Source organism: Thermobia domestica, chromosome 3, assembly GCF_964235325.1.
Source record: "Thermobia domestica chromosome 3, izTheDome1.hap1.1, whole genome shotgun sequence".
NCBI classification, from domain to species: domain Eukaryota; kingdom Metazoa; phylum Arthropoda; class Insecta; order Zygentoma; family Lepismatidae; genus Thermobia; species Thermobia domestica.
The window spans coordinates 333,168,012-333,189,372 of NC_137456.1; the positions used below are offsets into that span (position 1 = coordinate 333,168,012).

At 37.9% G+C, this 21,361-nt stretch overlaps 1 protein-coding gene across 2 annotated transcripts in view; it reads right to left on the reverse strand.

The window, feature by feature from the left end:
* The window catches only part of LOC145681972 (uncharacterized), a 123,120-nt gene that overhangs the window by 35,271 nt on the left and 66,488 nt on the right, over nt 1-21,361 (reverse strand). For both annotated transcript variants that reach the window (XM_081753572.1, XM_081753573.1), the window contains exon 4: nt 3,879-3,964. In XM_081753572.1, coding sequence (XP_081609698.1) covers nt 3,879-3,964 — 86 coding nt within the window. The remainder of the gene's footprint in view (nt 1-3,878; nt 3,965-21,361) is intronic.

Below are 21,361 nucleotides of genomic sequence, written 5' to 3' on the forward strand. Positions count from 1 at the left end.
TTGTTCTTATGGTTTCTCTTTCTGGTGACAGAACCGTCCAAATGTTCTGCAGTGACAAACTAAAGGCTGGCTTTAGGAATGTCCTTTCCATACTTTTCTTCCACGCTGTAACAAGTTGTGACAACTTCCGTGCCCTTTCGGAAAGCAAAAGTTAGATCTTTCAAAAAACTTAAAGAGAACGAAGTTTTGAAGGAAAATGTGTTAAAATTTGACAAACGAAACGTCACTCATGGCGAAATCGCTGCGGCAGGAGCAGGGTGCGAAATCCCGGGGGGGACGGGAGGGATTTCCCCCCCACCAAAAGTTTTATACTTGCATTTCCCCCCACCAAAATATGTAAGGGGGGACACCTTAATATGAAAATATAAGTAGGTCTATAATGAAAATTTTCAAACAAACAATAAATTTGAATGCATGCCTGTTTTTAAAAAACGTAGTTTAGTTGTAAAGGTATCAGGTGTTTAACTTTGTCGGCTGTTTCGTTGTGACGAGATGGAGACCTTTATTCTCTAGCGTACCAGTTGCGTGCAAAATTGGCAAAATTTCTTAAACAGTTGACGAATCTACAAACAGGGTTGCGGATAAGCACTTGCTTTTATATGTAACATATGTGGACGAAGAAAATAACCATTGTTGTTGTTTTTATAAATTAGTGCCTGTAGAAAATGCCGATGCAAAATTCCTTGAAGAGAAAATTATTCAAGCGTTTTCCGAAGATGGCATATTTTTAATCTTAAAGAAAAGCTTGTTAGATTTGGTTTGGACGGGGATGAAGTGTTTACTGGGAGAAACAAGGTGTGGCTGCCCAAATTAGAAGAAATGTCGACCAGTGCCTAATTAGCGTACACTACATGGCACATCGAATGGATCTTGTATCTGTAAGAGTTTTTGATGTTGTGAATGCTGTTCACAACTTTGAATATTTGTTAGGCGAACTTCATACAGCTGCAAAACTTAAAAGTATCGCGACAGTCACAGATGCCGCATAACTGCTAAAAATCAAAAGATTGTTTCACATACGTTGGATTTCAAATGAGGAGCATGTATTATTTGCAGTCTTGACATATTTTTCTTGTATAATGGAATTCCTACTTTTGGAGTATGAAAATGCTGACCATTTCAACAGAGGTAGTTTTGAACTGAGTGCTATTTTAAAAAAAAAAAATCTGTTGGAGAAAAAGAACATTCTGTTGCTCGGTTTTCTTCTGGATATTGCGTCCATTCTGTCTAATATTAGTAAAACGATGCAAAAGGAACCAGTTTCGTACAATGAAATAGAGCAAGAATTGAATCTTTAATCCAGGCTCTGAGAGAAATGCGTATGAAAGATTATGTCTACCAAAGTCTTTGTATTAGTGCACTGCAGACAATTATCTGATACAGGGAGTGATGATACTAAGTTTGATCAAATAAGGGGGCAGGTAATCCAGGGTTTAGTAGAAGAAGTGGAAAGAAGGTTTCCTTCTAATGAGGTGCTACAGTGCTTTTCAGTGTTTGAAAATAAAGATCGTAATAACATGAGTGGTTTATACGGTAACGTAGACGTATATAAAGAAGCTCAATTGTTTGGATTAAATCCTGATACTGCAGTGTTAGAATGGCTTGGTTTGATTTAGTTTAACGTTCCACAATTATGCCTGCTAGGCTAAAGGAGACGTGGACCTACTGATTATAATGGAATCCGACCACTTTGGTCGTTCAACTGTACACCACCGGGAATCGAACCAGGGACCACCTTAACCGAAGTCAAGCGTGCTAGCCACTAGACCAAACGGGGGTTCTACAGTGTCAGAATGGAGAGAGTACAAGTCAAGTTCTAAGTCGGTAAATGATTTTCAAGTTCTTAAAGACAACGCGGAAAGTTCGTTCTGTGCCATCAACTGCTGCCTGTGAACGTGGATTCTGTGTTCATATTAAAAGTTTCAAAAGAACCCGTATGTTGGCGAGTACCTTTCAATCTTTATTAACAATTAAACTCAGTGGATCTCCTTTAAAATTATGGGATGCTGTTACTGCTGCTCATACTTGGACTTCTTCTGACCATCACATGTTCAACTCTCGTTACACACGGAAAGAAAGTGAAGTTTAATCTTAAAGTTTTTCTCTAAGGTAAGATACGTTATTGCAAACTATATTTTAGGTCTATAAATACAGTAACACAATCATTCATTACTCGTATTATTGTGGCTCTCTCCGCTGGTCTACTGGCTAGCATTCGCGCACCATCTTCGGCGCACGGGGTCCCGGGTTCGATTTCCGATGGAATTACAAAAATTTGAACGATTACCGTGGTTCGGATTCCACCTTAAACTGTAAGTCCACATCTCATAGTTTCGCTGCTGAAAAGGAACACTAAATTTAAATAAGCAAATCAATCGTATTGTTGTATTTGTGCTTTCATTTTCTAAGGTTTAACGTCCTACGAATATTCAGCAAAACTAAGGAAGACGGTCATGATGAGATAGATAATAATGGTGGATTAAGATAGTGGAAGGAGGCAGGAGGACCCCGAGAAAATCCACACACAATTGTTTGTATACCACAAGCAGAATTTGGCGCGAGTTAGGATCCAGCCAGGGATTCCACGCACCTGCGGTGAGCGCTCAACCACTGAGGCAGCACGGCTTTTTGTTGTCTATCAAGTATTTGTATTAAAATCATATCTGTTATTTATACATAATCATATCTGTTGCTAATAATACAATATAAATACATAGTATTATTTAGACTTACATATGTGACCGGATATCTGAGCGACCAAACTGAAATATTAAATACTTAGCGAAGAAACGCGAATTTCATAAATAATAAAGACTATGCTCTGACTCTACTGCTCATGGGGATCTATGGCTGGCCAGGTGAAGCGCTTCAAGTTAGTAGTTCTAATGCTTGGTTAGGACATCGGTTCTCAGGAACTATTATTTCTGGCTTATAGATCTCTACCGCATTTTCGTGAATGCAGTCTTCAATATGATGGTAAACACAAGGGTACTGTGGTCCCACGGGACTCTAACCCTGGACCATACGCACCGAAGTGTATATTAAATGCAGTAGATATGTTATCAATTTTGGTTAAATGAATAAATAACATTAAAGTATTTTTAAATAATAATGTCGACTAGTTTGAACATTAATTATTATTATTATTATTAGTAGTAGTAATAATAATAATAATAATAATAATAATAATAAACCATTAACATTTCAACTTTTTGGAGGCTTCACGAAGCATTAGTATGGATCGCCGAACTTCTTCCCCCCCACCATTTTCAAATGATTTCGCACCCTGGGCAGGAGAGACTTTTCTGCTTGCTTTGTATGGATGTGACATTAATGGAACTTTGGACAAAGCAAGGTATCAACTGTATATGCGAAAAGTGGCAAAGCTATTTCTGAAATCAACATTTGATTTGACGAATCTTCCACCTACCTCCTCTGCAGCAAAGCATCATTTTCATCGAGTTTATCAACCGGTGAGGCTCAAATTCAAATCAGTTTACTTTTCTTCTCTCCATTTCTGGAAACAAACAAAACTTTTCACTCATTTTCTTTGTTTGGAACAACATGTTTCCAGTTCGAATCAAACAAAAATGGTTCTAAATTACTGAAACGGCGTAATCTTACGATGATGTTTTAAAAGCTGATCATTTGAGGGGCCAGAAAATCATTTGGTGGGCCTGGCCCCGAAGCCCCCTCCCCCCGCGGTGGATACACCCCTGGGTTTAGTAAACACATTGTACAAGTTTACAAACATAATCTCTGTTTTAGATTAATTATTATTATTGAAGTTAAGTGAGAAAGTAACATTGAATTTTACTTGCTTGTTTTATTAATTATTTTATTTTGTTTATGAGACTGGCACTTTAAAAAAGCCTTACCTGGTGTGCTCCATAAATAAGCAGACCATCAAAAACCATTCCTATTACAATGAATGGACAAAATATACCCATCACTATCTTGACGGCTGTAAAGAAGAAGACAGACTTTTTAAAAATACTTTCATATTAAGAAATACAAAAACAGAAGAAAAACGAAAAAAGAAACTGGAATTTATTTCATGTTCAATAATTATACAACCAACATCTGTGTCTGTGAGTATGCCAGTAGGTTCAGTTAGCTGGATGGTAATAAAAAATTGCCGATAATTGGAGAATCTGTTAGTTCTAATGGTTTTTGAGTAGTTAACAAGTTTTAGAAAGTGTGTGGCGTTAAGTGGTACATGGGAGGAAGTAGGTCTGAGTATATTTTTGTGGAAAGTGTTATGAGACATATGAGAAGTGAATGACCTTTGGTGTGTCCACGCAGGAGCATGCCCCTGGCTTGAAAATTTTTTATTTATTCGTATTATTTAGAATAATACTCGTTGTTGAAATATGTCCCTGTGTAGGGCCCATGGTTCATGGCCCCCGGGTTTCCGGGAACCTCCCGTCATGGCTCTCAATGTAAAAAAAATGTGACCCTGAACAATGTGTGTATATACTATGAACTTGTTGTCTCCTGACCTTATACGTTTGATTCTAGGTAGTGTATGACTCCCAGGAGCTTCTGGACCCCGTACAATGTTTAAGGAACTTCCTGGGTCCTCAAATGGTCCCATTATGTACAATCCCTGTACACTAATATTTTCCCATCTCCTTTCCTTTGGAAACTCGTTGTTAAGGAATTTCAATGAAATCTCATAAAGAGAGGAGGAAGAAGAATCGAACCCGGGACCCCTTATGTGAAAGCCCTGCACACTGATATTTTCCCATCTTCTTTCCTATGGAAAGTCGGATTAGAAGGAACATTTCTTTATTCTATCGTGTTATTTATTTTAAATTGCATCATTTGCTATTTGCAATTTGTACTTTGAGGGATCGTGTGTATAACATACTAGTTGGTAAATTTATGTGTGAAAGTTGTAAACAGAACGGGAATCGAACACGGAAGATGGAAAAAATGAAATGAAATCTTTGAGTTTTACGTCCCACGGTTATGCCGGTTAGGCTAAAGGAGACGGTGATGATGAGTGATGAATGAAATGGTGGAATGAAGAAAGTGGGAGGAAACGGGAGAACCCCGAGAAAACCCACGCACACGGTGTTTGTCCACCACAAAGTTCACTTGGCGGGGGCTGGGATCGAACCCGGGACCCCAAGGACCAGAGGTGAACGCTCTACCACTGAGCCACCGCGGCCCCCACGGGAGATGGAGTGGAGGAACATATTGTGAGCAGGAGTGGAGGAACATATTGTGAGGCGTAGTTGATTGAAAGGGAGAGGGTTGAAATTAGTGCTGTCGAAATCGGTTTTTGAAAAAGCGAAAACCGGTTTTTGAAAAAAGTGAAATTTCATAAAACCTAAATGTCGGTTTTGAAAACCGCTTTTGCGCTTTCGGGTTCGAAAACTACATTTGTGGTTTTCGGTTTTCAGAAAACCGGTTTTCACAAAAACCGAAAACCGCAAATGTCACAAAAATTCGACAGCACTAATAGCAAATAATGACGAGGAAACAGCAAAGAATCTTTCCCTACTTCGGCTCACAGTTGCCAGATGGAGAGAAATTTCCCTCGACGTAGGGAAAAATGACCAAATTTTGCATAGGGAAAAGAAGGTATTTTTTCTTAAAATGTCTTGAAGTGTAGGGAAATTGTTGTTGAGTATACTTTTACAATGGCAGAATAAAAAAATAAGTTGCAATTTCTCACAAAGAGACAGGGCTACCGTTATTGGGAAGTACAAAGATACATAATAAAACATGATTGGTGTTTCCTTCACGTATAAACTATTGCAGGTGTCTGGGACGTGCAATAAGAAACCAATCAACACATGCAAAACCACAACTTTCAAATTTATCGGAGTGGCAACAAATCAACAATAAAATAGTGTATTGCGATCTAGATTTTCTTTCTTTCTTTTCTTTTCTTTATCTTTTCTTTTTTTAAGAAATGGAGGTGGCCCTTTTTCGTTAACAAAAGAGAGAGTGGCAGTACTATTTTAAAAACAACGGGAAAGAGTAATAATAATATAAAAGATCTCAGTCTAAGTGGATGAGATTTTAAATTGAATTTCATGAGTTGCATGTGTTGCGATCTTAAATAGGGATATACCTTTTCTTCTATTTAGCTTAGAATTGCCATATTACCCGATTTTAGCGGGCACCATCCGATTTTCAGGTTCTATATTCGTCTCCCGCTTAAACATATCTTAATCACGGAAAACAACCCGCTTTTTAGGATTGGAGAAAAATCTAAGACAACTTAGTTGATAAAGAGTTGGTATATTCAACGTCAACCGCTACACCTCTGACGATCTCAAGCACGATTGAGTTAAATTTGGACTCGCGCTCAGGGTCATGATGTGGGCTATCTGAGCAGTGGGCAGGATCATTTCCTAATAAGAGATCTGCTCTAATGAACAATGGTTTTCTTTGTGTAGTTCATGTGTTTTTAATGTAATGTATTGGAGGTTCTATGCGAATGAATATTCGTTTGTAGATATTGTGGCAAACATACGTGAATTATTCATGGCTTCATAAGCTACAAGAATGCCGAACGACAATTTCAAGTGTAACTTTAAAGACTCTTATAGAAGCGAATTTACGGCTGCAGGGAAGCAAACTGGACCCCACTTGATTTTTATATATTTTGTAAATTAGACCATGAAGAACACGAATCTGAAGGAATTTTGACATTTCGAATTTGAAACTCAGGATATTGAAATTTAAAGTTCAATATAGACGCTATGTGTCTATATGAAAAAACACAATATTCTCTATACGAAACATATTATGTTCTGTGAGATATATAAAGGTACCAAGAAAGTTCTGTCGCTTTTTGTGGAGGTGTGTCTTCAATTTGCTCTCACAATGGAGATAAGGCGAAAGCCAGTTGTTGGTGTGGGTATATCCAACATTCTACTAGGTTGTGGCAGTTCAGTTACAATGTGAACTTGTGTAAGGACAGAGTGACTATGGAACCTCCACAGAGCTTCATAAGGGCGTGTATGCTGTACGAGTTCAAACTTGGGTCAAACGCCACTGCAGCGTACCGGAAGATATCTCAGGCCTTTCGTCAGGGTCGTGATTACGCAGACAGTGCAAGGGTGGTTTAGCAAGTTTAAGGACGGTGACGAAGCACTCACGAAAGACGCACCACGTGCCGGAAGGCCAACACATGTACAAAATGAAGATCTGCAGGTAGCAAATTGAGGCAAACAGTGGACAGACATGTGAGGAACTGGGGCTAACGTTCAATGTGAGTGGAGAAACCATTCGGCAGCACCTTCATCAACTTGTGAAGCACTACAAGTTGGGTCTATGGGTTCCACTTGATTTGACTCCGGGCCAGAAGATAACGCGAGCAGACACCTGTGTTTCTTTGCTGTTTCGTCTGAGGAAGGAGCCATTTCTGGACAGGATGTTGACATGTGATGAGAAGTGGGTCCTGTACGAAGCTCCATGGCGTCATCATCATTGGTTAAAATCCCATGAACCGGTTTCAAAACAGCTGAAACCAGCAATGCAGCAGAAAGTCCTCCTGTGTGTTTGGTGGACTACTCGCGACATCGTGCATCTGGAACTGCTACAGGCTGGTCAGAGCAGAACATCAATACAAATGTCTACTGTCAGCAGTTGAGCCTTGTTCAAGAAAAACTCAAAACTTTGGAGCCAGCACTTCTCAATCGCTAAGGAGTTGAACCGTTACGGGACAACGCTAAGCCCCACATGGCTAGAATGACTCGGAATACCACCCTACGCCTTGGATGGGAAACACTATTGCATCTGACATACTCCCCGGACATTGCACCGTCGAATTATCACCTGTTCCATTCATTCCTTGGACACTCACCTTAGAGGACTCCAGTTCAACTCCGTAGTAGAGTGCAAAATACACTTGATACCTTCTTCACTTCACGGCAAACCAAGTTCTAACGCGAAGGAATCCATGCCCATCCTGAACGTTGGCAGAAGGTCGTTGATACTTTTTCATCTTCCAGGTACGTCTTCAGTGACATATCGATGCTCTTAGGTGATAGGTCAAAAACCGACAGAACTTTCTTCGTTACTTTTATACATACTATATACAACTACTGTATAAATTCTAGTATCTCGAGTTCTGGAAGACGGAATGTCAAAATTCCTTCAGATTATTGCTCATTTTGCTCTAGTTTACAAAATATATAAAAATCAAGTGGGGTCCAGTTTGCTTCCATGGTAGCTTTATGTTCGAATATCTCGAGTTCCGACTTTCGAAATGTCAAAATTCCTTCAGATTGTGTACCTCGTAATCTCGTTTACAAACTGTGTGAAAATCAGGTGGGGTCCAGTTTGCTTGCCTGCAGCTGAAAAATACATTGGAAGTGTCATCAAAGAAATAACTAAAAAAAAAAGTGCGAAGGATTCCAGGTCAGTATTTGTAACACACAAGTTTACATCAGTACTTACGGTTTAGAACCCCCCTCTTTTCTGATTTAAAAAAATGGCACCCCTTATTTAGCTGTGACTTTCGCACAGTGCTGCACATATTACCATAATATTCTTGGAGCAAATAAAAAATTAAAACATACATATAAATCAATACAATTGTCTCGATTGATAGATGCTTTCACAATTGTTAAAAGGTGTAATTAAAAACAGCAAACATTGTTTCTGCTTTGAAAGGACAAACATCATGGTTTCGCTTATAAAACCGCAAACACGGTTTAGGACGGCTTTCGCTTTCGAAAACAGCTTTTGTGGTTTTCGTTTGGAAATCCGCTTTTTGCGGTTTCGGTTTTGGAAACCGCATGTACAGTTTCGGTTTTGAAAACCGCTTTTGCGCTTTCGGTTTCGAAAACCGTATTTGCGCTTTCGGTTTTGAAAATCTGCTTTTGTGATTTTGAGTTTCCAAAACCGCATTTGCGGTTTCGGTTTTGAAAACAGATTTTGCGATTTCGTTTCCAAAACCGCAAATGTCACAAAAATTCGAGAGCACTTGTTAAAATCTTTATTTATTCATTTATTCATTTTTTTAAGTACCTCATATATATAAGATACTCGAACACTGTGTGAACGTAGTAAAATGCCCGATGCTGGTACATATACAGAGCATGGTTTTCATATGTCTTTCATGGCCGAGGTCTGGAGAGTAACTGCGCTTTTCGCGCGCTTTTGGAACCCGGATGTATGGACGGAAGTGAAAGTTACTGACGTAGGATATTGATCTTACTACTACGTGACATCACAGAATGTCGCCGACGCATTGGCAAATAGCTTTGGCGCCGCGGTGAGTAGACATCAGAGAATGTCGACAACTAATAGAAAACAAGTTTGGGCGCCGCGTAAGGTGAACACGTGATTACCTTGTGGGTATGAAAATATTTTAAATACCGGTTAGAAGAGACAAAATATATAAAGATACATCATGCAGTCGTATGGAAAAAGGATCATTGCAATATTGAAGCATCATCATAATCTCGTGCTGAAACAGAAATATACGAATCATCTTCAGATGAAGAATTTGATATTGACGCAATAGAATCACCAGTACTAAAAGTTTCAGAAACCCCACCATCATCTCCACCTGTATTATCAAGAACATCGAGATTTTGGAGTTTAAATTGTTGTTGTAATAGTCGAAAAGTGGACCGAGAATGTATAAAGAATGCTATTGAAAAATGGAATTTCAACGATACATTAATATGCCATGGATGTAGAGAAGGATCCTATCATGATTATTTTCATGAATGTATGAATGTACCCCCAAAATCATTGGAAACCCGAGCTTGGAGTATTATAGCAAGTCCTAGTGTTGAAGATGTGCTTTACTTGTATGCAAATACACACATTATTGAAATATTAACAAGAGAAAAATTTTATGAAACATATCTGGAATTATTAAATGATACAGACTATCACCCAGAATTACTTCACGTTTTATTAAGAAAAGACAGACGGGAATCAGACATTCCGGATTGGAAAAATGTATTCGAACAGTGGTAGTGTTTCATGTGTGTTACGAACTGCTAATAATATTAATGTGAATTGCGTATTAAAAACAATAAAAGTATACTTAGGTAATAATAATTCAATTGAAAGTGTGGAATGCAAATTAAATATTCTTCATGATTGTATTCACCTTCATAATACTAGAACATTTGCAGCAAAGTACTTACCTCGTGACAAAACTCTTAGTGAACTTTTTGAAGTTTTTGAACAAGAACATAGTGAAATCTCATCTATTTGCTTCATGCGTAAAACTTGTGATCTTTCAAAAAATAAAGAACTTGTTGGACAAATTATACCATTCTTCATTCAGCGCACAAATGATATTTCACCATGCATAAAGCAATATATTATTGATATTTAAGATTTTAAAATGTCTGATAACGAATTTGTTATTCGTGAGTTTTGTCTAAGCGCATTAGATGATAAAGTAAATTTCCATTGCTTGGTAAAATCTCCAATAGAATATAAATTGTCATTAGGTTGTCAAAAACAAATTGATTGCTTAACATTAAATTTACACGGATTGAAGTGGGATAGCAAAAGTAGGTATAATGTATCATTCATAAGCAACCTTATATATCAATTATGTGCAAAGAAGAAATATTGTGAAGGTTTAGAGAATTCCCTTTGGATTAAAAGGATATTTGCATTAGATAATGTTATTGATTTAGAAACAAAACATTGTCCTTCATTAAATGAATTGTGTGGAAACACATTTAATGAATATTGCTCTTTTCACACAAATATTGTAAAGAAATCAGGATGTCCATATCGTAACGCACAACAGTTGAATTATTGGTGGAAATATGAAAGATCAACAGCATTAACTAATGCAATATCCAGATTATAATGTGGAATTGTAAATAAAATGCAGGAATGTAATTTTAAAAAAATATTGTAAAATTTAAAAAATGTGATAAAAAATGTATATATAATAAAAATAAAAACGTAAATATATATATAATAGAAAAATAAAAAAGATTATTTGTGCTTTCTTTTTAAAATTTTGTTTACATCTTTATAAACGATATCATCATTCTTTTCAAATTTTTCTTGTTAAACATTTTTAAACACTTTTGAAATGATTGAATGCAAATAATATGATACAAAAAGAATAAAACAAAATATCCGCGCAACACAGAATCATCGTCCTCATATTGTTGACTATTTGTAAAATATATTTTAGTATTTTTTAATAAAAGTTTTTTTTTTTTATTTCCTTGGGAATGTCCATAGCAAAGTAGTAGCTTTGTTTTTTTTTTCTCATCAATGAACACTGCAACCCAGTGCGAACCATTTAAATCGGATGTATCAAGATCAATCACAAGTGCAGCACGTGGCTCTACCATTATAGGCAGTTTGTCATTGGGGTAAATTCCAGTAACACTTACACCAGCCACTTTATCAAATAGTAACTATTTAAGAATTCGTCACTATACATGATGAAGATTATTATTTTTCTTAATTGTAGTTGGTATGTAATTATCACTGTTATTCACATGTAAAAACATAATCATACATTTTTACATATACACTATACAGTAATGCTTCATGAACACTGCACATATATTGTGCGAAACGATGTTTATTATGTGCACACTTGTGAACGTGGAAACTTAATGTAGTATACTTTGGACAGTCTATTTCTTCTAAATTTGTAACATTTCTTTGAAGAATTTCTTAAAGAAAACACTTCCAGTTATTACGTAATTATAAATACTTATACTGTTTCAACAATGTTTGAAGTATTTCCTTAAGATGAGAATACTCTACATCGCCTTTATGCAAGGTAATGCTATATACATTCTTACTTAGATACTTATTTTACTTATGATTGGCTCAGATAACTTATTTAATGGATATGCTGGTTTAAGTATTCGATTTTGAAAAAATGGAACGACAGGATTTACAATTCCTAGCTCCTTTACAATAAATTCATCATCATTATGGTGGAAAGCAGAGAAATGCACAAAAACCCTCATTATACTCAATTTAATGAACTAGAAAGTGTAATCAGTATAAATATTTTTATATTTGTCTACTTGTGCTAAGGAATCAAATTGTACATACACAATGCAAGTAACAGGTTCGGCTAAAGTTTCAGAAAATGACAGTTTTAAATTTACAAGGCAATCACGAACTACATCCCAAGTGTTGTCATCTAAAGTTCCTGTTGGAGATAAAATAAAAGCATACAGAGCATATCCATTAGGATATTCTTCAAGAGTAACAGTATGTGAATGATTTTGATAATATATACCAGTACCTGATATCATAGTATGGTAACTTAGTTTCGGGTCCGGATTCGATTCCTACTGGAAACTCCTCTGAATCTGATCCCACGTAAAGGTATAGGCTAACACGTCGTGTAGCCTTGCTCTTAAAAGGGCCGCTAAATAGAAAATTAAATCTATTAGGCAAATTTGGTTGTTTGTTTACTATTAGCGTCCGTTTGTAGCCCTGAGTCTTACCTGATATGCAATTGTACAAAAGTAATGCGCTCACATTTCATTGTGGGAGATGATTGAATTCATAATTCATTACTATGGTTCTGAAACCACTTTGCCCTGTAGGTTTGATATAGCGTCGGTGCTGAAGGTGGACGTTAAACTTCAACAAATAAAACACAGAAACTAATTGAATGTTTTCGTACATAGAAATAGCAGTGCTTACTGATGTGTTTTGGATTACCCACATACAAAATGCTGATGACACATTTGCTTTTCTATATTCTTCATATCCTTGCTCAAAGATCTGTAATATTAGTCAAACATATGTACCAATGATATTCGTAGTTTTCAAAGAAATCTCATATTGTTAATATGATAAATATCCTCATCCTTTAATCTTTTAACTTATAGCAAGTAGAACAAGTGTTATATTGTTTGTATCAATAACTTCTAATTATTACGTACAGGATGCTTTTTGACTTCATAATATACAGGGTGGTCAAAGAGCCTGGAAACACTTGAATAAAATCCAAACCATTCTGAATTGGGAAAAAAAGAAAAAGTGATGATAACAGACGAGGGAGAAAAGCTTTTGATACATATAGCACCATCGGCCGCCATCTTGAAAAGGCCTTTACTTTTTAAATGGGAATCCTATCCTGTAATACATCTAATATGACTTATTTATTTCGGAAAGCCAGTGGTGAAATGTTTTTGGCTCTACTATCAACCGTTGCAAAGTTTTAACTGACTTTTTTGTTTCAGGTAGTGTAAAACGGAAGAGCATTAAGGGATAAGGGGATATAGAACGTGTTCGTCTCACAAGAGCATAGCAGCAGACCATTTCAACTGTCGTCATCAGAGCGGGAGCCCATTTCCCATAGAGCAGTGTAGAAAGTTAGAGAGAAATTTAAGGAAACTAGGTCGTTGGAAAACAAACCAAGATCAACCTGGCCTCGCACAGCGACGGATGAAACGATATCCACTGCTGTGTTGGCATCATTCGCGAAACGTTACACCCACAGTACCCTTTGCCTAGCCCAAGAATGTGGTGTATCTCCTACGTCAATCCTGGGAATCGTATCCGTGCATAAGTGGCACCCAAAATGATACAGCTATTCCAACATGTAACCGAGAATAATCCAGACCTCTGAGTCGAATTCTGTGCGTCGGCCGTGGCACAAATCAGACAGAATCCTCGATTTGTATATGATGTGCTGTTCTCGGACGAAGCCACTGTTTTGTGTCGGGCGACGTGAACAAGCAAAATCACGGATATTGGTGTGGCAACAATCCACCCTGGTACGACGATTCTCGGGTCCTTGGCTCTAACAAAGTAATGGTGAGGTGGTGCGATGTGTGGGGTACCCGTGTGGTGGGCCTATTCTTCATCTGGGGCAATTTAAATGCAATTACCTATAGTAAGATGCTTTAGAAAGAGATCCTACAATCTGTCTCATTATAGGACGGCTCTTTCCCTTTGTACTTTCAAATGACGGAGCACCACCTCATTTCGGATCATGTGCTCTTGAGTACCTCGATGAGCAATTCTCACAGAGATGGATAGGTCGGCGAGGACCTGTGGAATGCCCATTGCGTTCCCCAGACCTCACTCCATTGTGTTTTTTCTATGAGGCTACGTGAAATCCGTTGTGTATGCAACCAAGATCACGTACATCACATTCAAGGTAGAAATATTGACGCATTTGCCAGCATATCTGAGGTAGGGGTGTTCGATAAGGCTGAGGACCTATCGAACTTCGGGAGTGAAAATTTATCAAGTTGTTATCGGTTACTCGAAACCGTTCGAGAATTTGAAATGATCGAAGTTTCGGGTATTATTGAAGTTTCGGGTATTATCGAAATTTCGAGTATTATCGAAGTTTCGGGTATTATCAAAAGTTCGAGTATTATCGAAAGTACGAATGTTATGAAAGTTTCTTGCAGCCAATGATTCCTTCTTGCAGCCAAACTAGTCAGACAAATTTTATCATTTGATAAGTTATTGCAAAATTGTATGTGTGAGGAGAAAGGATAGCGTGCAGAAAGGGACTGCTTTTTCGACAAACACACACATACACAGGAAGTTCAATTTCTTCCTGAATTCTAACTCTTGTTTGTTATTTGCTGGCCACCTATTGCATCAATATTGCCAGACGTATGGTCTTAAACGTACAAATATGGTAATTTGGTCTTCGTATGATATAGTATACGGTCCAACACCTCAACCATATTGATCATGTACGGTGTTGCTAAGATGTGTGATCGTGTTCACCTTCGGTTACCAGTATTTTTGCTACTTTTACCCTCCGTGTATTCAGAATCTCCCGGGGTAGGATTCCCATAATTTCCGGACACCAATCCTGGATATTTTTTTAATGGTGTGTGTTTATTGAGAAGTTAAAGGGTCTAACCTTAAGTTCCAAAAATGCTTATGCTCATTTTCTTTACTTAAAATATATATTTTTATCTTATTGTTTTAGTTTTTTTCTAAATTATTTTTCTGAGGAAAATATTCTTCCGAAGAATACCTTATCTTTATTGTTTTTTTTTTCCTTAAATATCAGACAAGACAGATTTGCAAGCCAACCATTTGACCAAACACAGTGAAATTTCCCGACCTTCCATTTTCCCTAAAAATTCGGACATTATTTAATTCCAGACAATTTTCCGGACGCAGGCTTGAATCCCGAAAGTATGGTAAGCCTACCCGAGGGAAACTTTGAAATTATCACTGAGTTTAATGATGAAGATGAAAAACGGAAATAAATCTATTACCACTACAGTGAATATATACAGTGTATGTTCTAAACAGTCGGTTTGTACATTATGATGAATTCACACACTAGCGGATCCAGAAGCGTCGTTTGGAGGGGGCACATTGCTTCCTGGACGAATAATGTAGGCGTAAAATACGTAACAGTTTTACATCAATTCAGAATAACGTGGCGCATTATCTTATATATAGACCTATTAAAAGGTAGATTAAATATTAAATATTAGTAACCTTGACTTAGAAACCTAGTCGTAAAAGGATCAAAATTTTGGAAAGTATATTAGTTCGCCCAGTGGCGTATGCAAAGGTTCGTCAAGACGGCTTTAAGCTCCCAAGTTCGTATAATTTCAGGTGTTTGTGTATATATATTGTAAAGTTTTGTCTCATACAGGTAGATCATTAATAAAAAGAGTTTCCGGAATCGATCTCCCACTGCCAGTTTTATTATAAAACTTCTCCACTATCAAAGTATTTTCACAAAATACTACACTAATACTTTCCCTAATATACAGGGTTAGTTATATTTAACCGTAACGTCATAGACAGGGTCTCTACAGAGCCCAGTAGCAGGCTAATCCAGGAGCAGAGTTGGCGTGGGTCAATGAAAACTTGTCCCACGACCCACTGATCCACCACCCATCATGACCCACTGACCCACCACCCACCAAGACCCACTCTGACCCACGACCCACCGTGACCCACCACCCGCTGTGACCCACTCTGACCCACCACCCACCATGACCCACCGCCCACCGTGACCCACTCTGACCCACCATCAATCACTCTTATCCACTGTGACCTACTCTGACTCACCAAAATCTCGTCATCAACTCTTACACATAATCCACGGCCTCTTCTACTGACTAAAGAGTTTACACTTGTAACAAAACAAGGCTGTGAAATTGTCACTAATCGGAGTTTAAATTTTTATGGTCAATCGTTCAAGCACCACTCTGTTACAATAAAGGTGGATCTGACCTTTACGATATAAAATGGTAAAGTGTTTGTCAATGAAGAAATTGAAGCACTTCGAGGTGGGGGGAAATTAGTGTGTGCCTAAAATATACTTGTACTAAGAGAGTATTCTTGCGAGTGTTAATTTCTTAACGCATTCCAAAAGAAACTTCTATTCGCAGAAAAATACTTCTGTTTAATATGGAAAAGGTTATGATTTCTTAGTTCACGGTATTTTTATCCAAAGACTTGAAAAATCAGTTTTCCATAGCGTATAAAGGTGCTCGGGTACTGTCTGTAAGAGCATCTCCAAAAAGTATGCTCATAATTGTAATTTGTGTAATCACTAAAACACCACGTTAAATTTAAGTTACAAATATGCATAATTGCAATTATGATGAATATTTATTCAAAGTAGTTTAACTTCTAGTTTATGAAAAGGAAAGAAGAGACTTATTAAAAATTAAGTACAAAGTTGAAAAAACACTAGGGATGGGTACGAGCGAGTTCGAGCGAGTTTTCTTTGAAAACTCGACTCGACTCGAAACATACATCTTTCAGCTCGACTCGAGAACTCGACTCGAAAACTTTCCTCCAACTCTACTCGTATTTGTTTCGAGTCGAGTCGAGCCAAAACGAGCCAAATCCTGTGTGTAGTTCCAAATACTCTCTTCAAGTATCCTACATAGACAATATAATTATTATCAATAATACTACTACAACACATTATTATTATTATTATTATTATAACATCATGTAAAAATATGAAGTGGTTGTATCTGAATACTAAAAACTAGTTGAGTGCCAATCTCGGTAGTCGTGAAGTCTAAGAGGCAAGGACTTCGTCCACAAGGTTCTGGGTTTATATTTCGGAGAAGAGTGGTAGTATTCATGGGGTCATACGTTTATAGGACCCACCAAATTAATTGCCCTAAGACATAAAGTACATTCCCAGGGAAAGTGCATTCCTTGGCATCTCAACCAGAAGCTGGTAGACCTCGGATCAGCTTAATTTCCTGCGTAATGATTGAAAGCAGTATAGTATTACACAATGAAAATTCTTTTCGGTGCTAGCGGTTCCGGGTTTGCTTCCCGCTGGGTGCACTCGGTCGAAAATGTGTAAAAAGCGTTTTTAGGCCAATCATCCTGAATTAGGTTTTTCTCATTTACAGCAGCCCAATGCCGGTGTGGTACCTAATATATAGGTCCCAGGCCGCTTCCTTCTTTCCCCAATCCTTTCTTCCTTCCCTTTCCCCGGAGACTGTGCTCGTCGAGGCATGTCATCCCTCAAACGTGACGGGCTAAATGGCCATAGATGGCGAAAGCTCAGATATTTAAAAACCATCCATAATGAAAATTATAGCACCTTTTCTGTTCCTAACTGTTCACTCTCCCTTATCCTAATAGCTTAGATAGCAGAACACACTTAAAATAAAGAACGTTTTATTGTTTAAAGAGACTTAATGTCATGTGGACTGTTGTTCTGCGCTCCCCTTCCTACTTGCACAACACGCACTGATTGAAATTTCATCGAGAAGAATTCAAAAGGATGATAGGTTTAGATCATGACAAATCTGTTAGACGAGATTTCTTTGCGTAACACAATTGGAAGTTACCTTCTAATTTCAGAACTATAATTTGTGTTGCTTTTGATCTTCACTTAATTTAGAACTTCAATGGTATCTCCCTCGAAAAAACTGGGGATGCGAAGAGTCACTCAGAGCAACCACTATTTCGGGGCACAATTTGGGAAACTTAAATGAAATACATTTCTAGTGTCCTTTGGTGTCATAAACAATAACTTTTTCCCATATTATTCTAGATATTCTTACAACCTTAGTCCTGAAAAAAATTAGCTCACTCATTCCACAGGATCTATTGAAATATTCAATATTTTAATGTTCGTGGCAAAGGCCACGTATTATTACCACAAAAATATAATAGGCATGTTCTTTGGACAAATCACCTAGGTGGACCGCAGTGGCTCAGTGGTAGAGCGTTTATCTCTGGTGCATGGGGTCCTTGGATCGATCCCAGCTTGTTCCAAGTGAACTTTGTGGTGGACAAACATTGTGTGCGTGAGTTTTCTAGGTGTTCTCCCGTTTCCTCCCACTTTCTTCATTCCACGATTTCTTTCATTTCTCATCAACACCGTCTTCTTTAGCCTAGTTGGCATAATCGAGGAACGTAAAACTTAAATATTCAATTTCATTTTCTTTCAAATCAGCTAGGCCGCTACTTAGACAAGCTTATAAGTATTTTCTTCGGCATCTTTCTGTTGATTTTTTGTGGCCCAATCCTTTCACTATCTAGAAGTTTGGAGGTTTTACCACTTCAAACAAACGAACAGGACACAAAAAAAGAACATTTTGTCCAATTTGCCGACGGTAGATTCACAAAATACGAAACATATGAGTAAATACATTGTTCCAAACAGCATGTTGTAAATCATAACCAGTCGGTCTGCAGAGAAAAGGTTTATTTTTTCCCTCCCAAGTGTAAAAGACTCAGGAACACAGATAAAGTATAACCGCTATTTGCAGATGCGGATATAGCAGGTTGCCAGATCTACATATTTGTTTTTAGATCTAGGGATTTTTCGTTCCAATACGGAAAACCAGATTTTTTAAAAACGTGGTCTGTAGATTTTCTGTAGTGTAGGAGAATATACTCAAAAATATTGTGTGGCACATAGTTTTTTTTTTTCAGTGAGGTCAATGAACTATACAAGGCCTATACTTTACTCCTTGAAAGTATCTTACTAGGGAGAAAATGCGAGGACTGACAATTAAAAGAATGTTTCGCTGTCTTCACCTTCCTTTTCCCTCTTCCGTTTTAGGTTTCCTCTATCCTACAAGAGGCCTGTCATAAATAGAAAATATTGACCATAGAACAAACAAACGCGACCTTTGTTTCACCTTATATCGATGTCAACTGTTGAACTTGCCGCTATTCTAATACTATAACATTGCTGCACGAAGCATTGTTGTTAGCAGATGATTGACAAACAGTTAAACCTAATATATATCGAGTCTCTCCTATAGGTTTCTCTATTATTATTGCATTCACGTAATTTCTTGATGAATGCATTTGCTACCTATGTATGCGTTTGTATTTATAATTGAGTATTGTATATAGGTCTAAAGTGAAAATTAATTGTTACGTTAAGGAAACCTTAAGTGGGAACAGTGGTCATTTTTGCTACCTATTTCCTGCCAAATGGCGAATATGCTTGCCCTCTATGTCTGCGGTGCCGGCTCTATTCTCGACAAGTTTGCTTGCTTCTTCGGTTTGAACAGGCGTTAGAAGCAAGTTTATTATTCTTTTCCGGTTGATATTCTACATGAGCAAAAAGCTCTCAAAGTTAAGGAGACGATTTAGAGTACCAGAGTCATACAGAAAGGGAGGGCTAGGGACCCATGGCGCAGTGGAGGTTCTAGGCAGGGGTCAGGGGCGCCTAGGCCCCCAGTTTTTTGTGACAAAAATAATTTAAGCTATTATTTATATAACTTTGAACGTTTACAATAAACAAGGTATACTTATCATAATCTTGGTTCCGACTGCGCCCCCAGTTTTTACCTACTAGATCTGGCTCTGCCATGGCCTCACTAACTTGAACCAACGAAAACAACTAATCACTGCTTCTTTCCATTAATTCTTCAAGATACACTGAGAAAAATCCGTTATCCGGACAGTGGTATATTGTACAAATACACGGAATCATCTTGCTTACTACAGAAATTAGTATGGAACATACGTTATCCATATGCTACATACGCACTGCCCTTAGATGTTATATCATGCCGTTGCAGGATGTTTGACATCTAACAGTTTTTCCGTATATCACATGCATATATTTATGTTACATTCCTCAGCTATATGTTATATACGTCCATTTGTATGTGAGATCCTGACCGCCTATATTGTTTTATACGAAAAGTACGTATAGATGGACCGTTTTCAGTTATAAGTCTGGTGTAAGTTAAGTTCAAAAACCACAGGAATTACGCATGTAACCTACCTTTTTAAGTACGCTACTTACATTTTTTCTTAGTGTAGCTCACAAGAAATTTATCGAGTTGGAAATTTACACCTGATTGTACAAGAACTTAGTTTTGTAATAGTCTTCCTCATATCCGAACTAAGATTTTTTAAACTAGGGCCCAGATACAAGATCTATTGATCCAGATATACAGTCACTTCAATAAAAGCGACATCTGACTTCTAGTGAACAAACAAACTCGATCCATTTGATCATGTTGAATCATCTGTGCCGACTCGAATGGTGCAATTGGTTTAAATGGGTCGGCTCACGACTCGTTCACCACACAGCCGATCTCAGAAAAATCGTTTGCATGTCATGTCTACTGAGCCGATGGCTCACCTCAAGCGAGCCGGCTCGAGCTGATGGCTCACCAGTGCCGAACCAAACCGAGCTGATGGCTCATCCCAACCGAGCCGGCTTGAGCCATCGGCTCACTTGAGTCAAGTTGGTGGCTCACACCAACCAAGTCGGTTCGAGCCTTCGCTCAATTGAGCCGAGTCGATGACTCATCCCAACCAAACCGTCTTAAGCTATCGGTTCAATTGAGCCGTGCCGATGGATCATCCCAACCGAGCCCGATCGAGCTGTTCTCTCAGTTGAACCGAGCTGAGCCTGTTGACATCACTGCCTGGGTTGGGCTTCTGCGCTTGGGCTCAAAAACTCAACCGTACAAGTCTCAGCCTTGATAGTAAAATAAACACAGTATACATACTTTATTGGTGCTCACAACATTTGAGACTGTCTCGTTATAAAAATCTATTGTCTCGTTATCGAGACGAGACGAGACGCGAACAATGTCCCCTCCCGTGAGCAATATTAAAAATAATCCACTTTACTACTTATATTTCTTATGGCTTTCGCTTTCCAGTCTAGTCAGGTCATGATTTCAAAACGACCTAAAACGAGCTGAACGAGCGAGCCATGTATCAAACTCGATTCGACTCGAAACTCGACCTCAAAACAGTGACTCGACTCGGAACTCGACTCGAGAAAATTACTTTTGACTCGACTCGAATTCGAGTCGAGTTTCGAGTTGAGTCGATTTTTAGCTCGACTCGTGCCCATCCCTAAAAAACACAAATAGCCATTAGTAATACAAGTATACATTTTCCATAACTCGTAATATGCCACCTTAAAACAAATCTGAAATCGGGTTTATTTCCTGTTGGC